General features: G+C 36.2%; 1 protein-coding gene across 1 annotated transcript in view; it reads left to right on the top strand.

Moving 5' to 3' along the window:
• The window catches only part of LOC105621470 (1-phosphatidylinositol 4,5-bisphosphate phosphodiesterase classes I and II), a 6,276-nt gene extending 2,014 nt beyond the window's left edge, over window positions 1-4,262 (top strand). Inside the window, 15 exon segments of the mRNA XM_012202938.1 lie at window positions 33-446; window positions 531-651; window positions 739-934; window positions 1,026-1,359; window positions 1,438-1,620; window positions 1,709-1,918; window positions 1,989-2,308; window positions 2,395-2,709; window positions 2,812-2,853; window positions 2,914-3,115; window positions 3,199-3,421; window positions 3,483-3,801; window positions 3,873-4,040; window positions 4,042-4,065; window positions 4,140-4,262. Coding sequence (XP_012058328.1) covers window positions 33-446; window positions 531-651; window positions 739-934; window positions 1,026-1,359; window positions 1,438-1,620; window positions 1,709-1,918; window positions 1,989-2,308; window positions 2,395-2,709; window positions 2,812-2,853; window positions 2,914-3,115; window positions 3,199-3,421; window positions 3,483-3,801; window positions 3,873-4,040; window positions 4,042-4,065; window positions 4,140-4,262 — 3,194 coding nt within the window.
• The last annotated feature ends 395 nt before the right edge of the window (window positions 4,263-4,657 follow it).

Here is a 4,657-nt window from a genome sequence, read left to right as displayed (position 1 = left end):
TATATTCACTTACTACGACAATATTGTTTCTTAGAATGACGTCGTGCCGTTGTTAAAATTTCAATTCGAAGATTTCTTCAACTTTTACAAGTCACTGACTCAGAGATCAGATGTGGAAAAAGTGTTTGAAGGAATTATTAGTAGACGTAAAGTAATGTCTGTTTCGCAATTTGTGGACTTTTTGAACAAGTCGCAAAGAGATCCGCGCCTTAACGAGATATTGTATCCCTATGCAAATGAAGCAAGGGCAAAGGATATTATAAATCAATACGAACCTAATAAATGTAATGCAAATAAAGGGCAACTGAGTTTTGACGGATTTTTGAGATATCTTATGAGTGAAGATAATCCGATTGTTGCTGTCTCTAAATTTGAATTGTCTGACGATATGGATCAATCGCTTCCGCATTACTTTATAAATTCTAGTCACAATACATATTTAACAGGTATACAACTGTTGTTATAATTATTTGTAACACTTAGTACATCACACTTAATTTGAGTATTTATAAAACATTTCTTCTATTCAGGACATCAACTTACTGGAAGAAGTTCTGTAGAAATTTATCGTCAATGTCTTCTATCTGGTTGTCGATGCGTTGAATTAGATTTTTGGAATGGAAAATTTGACGAACCTGTTATTGTACATGGGTATAAATATCATCACAATTATTTTGCTTTTATATAAAAAAGTATTTAATTGATAATTAAAAAAATTGATAATTAAATTTTTTTTAGATACACATTCGTACCTGAAATATGTGCTCGAGATGTGATAGAGGCAATTGCTGAGACCGCTTTTAAAACATCTGACTACCCAGTTATTCTCAGTTTCGAAAATCATTGCAATCCAAGGCAGCAAGCCAAAATCGCTCAGTACTGCAGAGACTTTTTCGGGGAAATGTTGCTTGATGCGCCACTTGAATCGCACAAGGTATTTTTAAATGTTATGCTTAATGGAGAAGTTAAATTGTAAATCTTGCGCAAAAATTATGATTGTAATTAAATGGTATTTTTTTTTTTAGTTAGAGCCTGGTCAAGAACTTCCACCACCGGAGTTACTAAAGCGCAAAATAATAATAAAAAATAAAAAGAAACATCACCATCATCATAAAAAGCATCAGAAAAAGCAGCAACAAGTTTTAGATACTGTTGAAGGTACCACAGAGAATGAAACTAATGGAACGGCGAATCTATCTGCTGCAGGAGAAAACGGTCCTCCGCCGGATATTATACCTCAGAATGAAATGGATGATGTCGCACCTGAAAATGAGCAGCAAATTGGAAATGGCGATATTCCTCATTTGCCGATGTTGCAACAAAGACAGGGTAGTAAAGACAGCGGCCAGGATGATGAAGGTTGGTAATATGAAATTGAAATTGCAAATATGTTGATGAAAGAGACACGCATATTCGATGAATTGATTTTTTATTTAGACGAAGAAGATGAATCGAGTACGGAGGACGATGAATCTAATGTAGAAGATATAAAACTGAAAATAGGTGATAAAGGCGCACCAGATAAATCTGCGGCCAAAGAGACAGAGGCGGGCGCAGAAATTTCAGCTTTAGTTAATTATGTGCAACCCGTACACTTCAATAGTTTCGAATCGGCTGAAAGTGCGTAAAGTGTCTTAATACGAATATTATATGCATTCTTTTCATATTTTGAGAAAACGGTGAGTTTTTATGTCGTTTGTATTTGTAGAAAAAAAACGTATGTACGAAATGTCATCTTTTGACGAAAAGCAAGCTACGACTCTTTTGAAAGAAAAACCATTAGAATTTGTGAATTACAACAAACATCAACTATCTAGGGTTTATCCAGCAGGAACGAGATTTGATTCCAGTAATTTTATGCCACAAGTATTTTGGAATGCGGGATGTCAATTAGTTGCGTTAAATTATCAAACACTCGGTAAATAAGAGTTTTATCTGGTATTATTTATCATTTACTGTTAAAGTAAACTTGATTTTATTTATAACAGATCTGGCAATGCAATTAAATCTGGGAATATTTGAGTATAATAAACGTTGCGGTTATCTATTAAAACCGGAATTTATGAGAAGAAAAGATCGACGATTAGATCCCTTCGCTGAATCTACTGTTGATGGTATTATAGCAGGCACGGTTCATATCCATGTAATATCCGCACAATTTTTAACCGACAAAAGAGTAGGAACTTACGTGGAAGTCGACATGTACGGTTTACCAGCAGATACTGTAAGAAAGAAATTCCGTACAAAAATTGTACCGAATAATGGTATTAATCCTATATATGACGAAGAACCGTTCGTATTTAAGAAGGTGAAATAATAATTCGCATAAATTTCTAATTGTAAGTTTTCTTATAAAATATTTTTTTGTATAATGTGTTGTTTGCACATTCTCAGGTAGTTTTGCCGGAACTTGCCTCGATAAGGATAGCGGCGTATGAAGAATCTGGACGTTTAATCGGTCACAGGGTACTTCCCGTAGTTGGATTATGCCCAGGATATAGACACGTAGCATTAAGAACAGAATGTGGGCAACCCCTACCATTAGCGAGTCTGTTTTTACACGTTATCGTGAAAGATTACGTTCCTGATGGTTTGAGTGAACTTGCTGAAGCTTTGGCGAATCCCATTAAATATCAGAGTGAAGTGGAGAAGAGAGAGAACCAATTATTGGTTCTTACAGATTATTTGGAAGAACCGGAAGAAATCGAAGTATGATTTAAAATATTGCTAAGCGATTTACTAATCTTTTTGCTTCCTAATTTGTTTTTTTCCAAATTTACTAACATTACTAACATTACTAACATTTTATAGGATAAGAGTAAAGTTGGCGATACTCCTAGTACTGCTAAACCAGTAAGTTTTTTACGTGTGATTTGATTCTCTTATATGTTAATAACAATGTTATTTTTGCAGGAGGAAGTTGTAAAAGCTAAACGATTACAGTCCATAGGCGAATTGCCAAGTCTTTTACCAACTTCTAGTAGCTTACATAGTAGACCATCTATCGGTGGCTTAGGTAGTTCAGACACAGTGGATGTGGACGATGATACTCCTTGTCCTGCAGTTCAACCAGTTGATACGTCTATAAATAAAAGCCCAGTCAATGCTAGCAATAGTAAGTGTTTTTATTTTTTAATTATTTTCACTAAAATCAATTTATCTTTCTTTTTTCACTTTGGCAACTCGTCTTTGTTATAGTAAGTGACGAAATAATAGCCGAAAGTTTGGAAAAACTCATGGAAAACAAGCTGGTCAGGGAGAAAAAGATGGAACTTGAGAAGAAACTTGAATCTCTGAGGAAAAAGCATGAGAAAGAAAAAATGCGGTTACAGTCGCAGAAAGCCTCGATCGACGGCGAGAAACATAGATCGAAATTTTATATGAGCAACAGGCTGGTAAAACGACTGTCGAGTAAAACTATGTAAGTATACGAAACAAGATGGCGGAAATTGCTACAATATTCAGTCGCATTATTTTTTAAGCAGTTTTTCGAGTGAAGTGGGTTTAAGCACCTTGACCATGCCTGAGACTTCCGAATGTCCGGAGGATACGGAAAATCGTGAGGGAATCGAAGGAACCAGAGGTTTACCCAGAAGTCAAAGTGAACGATTTTTAGCCGTATGCAAGGCGCATGTTCAACAAGAACGTGAATTACAGGAAAAATATTACGAGAATCTTTTTGCAACTGTCGAGAAAGTAATGAGAGCATCACAATCCAATCAATTAAAAATGCTTCAGGTGCTTCTAGATAGAGAAACTACAGATGTTAAACGAAAGCTGCAAGCTACGAGACAAGGCGAGGTACTTACCTATTACAATATTTTTCTATAACGAAATAAAAACTGATCGTTGGATATATTTTATCGCTTTAGGTCAAACAATTGGCCAAGGTGCACAAAGACAAAGCCGAGTTGGAACGTATAAAACGAGAAGTTGCAAAATCGACCGTGGAGAAAGGTGTAAACGAATGTACGCGTTTAACGAAAATTTATGACAAGAAAAGAACGGAATTGGAAAGACAACATGAAGAAGTGCGGCAAAAAACTGGAAGAGGAGCGAGCCAAGGTTTGTATCCTAACATGACGAATAACATATATTTTATTCGTGAAATCTTTTTATATATTCCGATGTGAACACAGGTAAAAGCTAACTTGCTGGCCGAGTATAGTAGCCGCTACAGCAAATACGAAAGTGGTGAGTTACCCCTGTCACCGTCTGGCGGAGCTAGCTTGCCCGAATCACTCAGCGAGAATACATATTGACTCACGAAACGAGTCATCTAGTTATGTGTTAAATAAGGATATGACATTGATTCACGGATGTTTATGTCTCGTGCCATTGTACGCATCGTCCAGTTATGTAATCTGGTGCACCAAACGCGAATCGCAGTTTTGTAACGAGACGTACGTGGAGAAAAAAAAAGCAAGATATTACTTGGATGTAATATTTTCCCGACACTTGTACAAGAAAACGAATCAATAACGATTAACAGAACGTTTGCACGTAGCGCTTATCTATAATTGTTCGGCGATGATAAAACGTTTTTGCCATCCCGCCGGGAATTTACCACCGTATTGACGGTATTGTAATGAGAGATCACGTGATTTCAGGCAGCTCGGTGCTATATGACAAGTTAACGTCTTATGTACGGTACAAT

The sequence above is a fragment of the Atta cephalotes genome (genome assembly GCF_000143395.1).
Source record: "Atta cephalotes unplaced genomic scaffold scaffold00034, whole genome shotgun sequence".
Taxonomy (NCBI): domain Eukaryota; kingdom Metazoa; phylum Arthropoda; class Insecta; order Hymenoptera; family Formicidae; genus Atta; species Atta cephalotes.
This window is presented reverse-complemented; position numbering and strand designations above follow the sequence as displayed.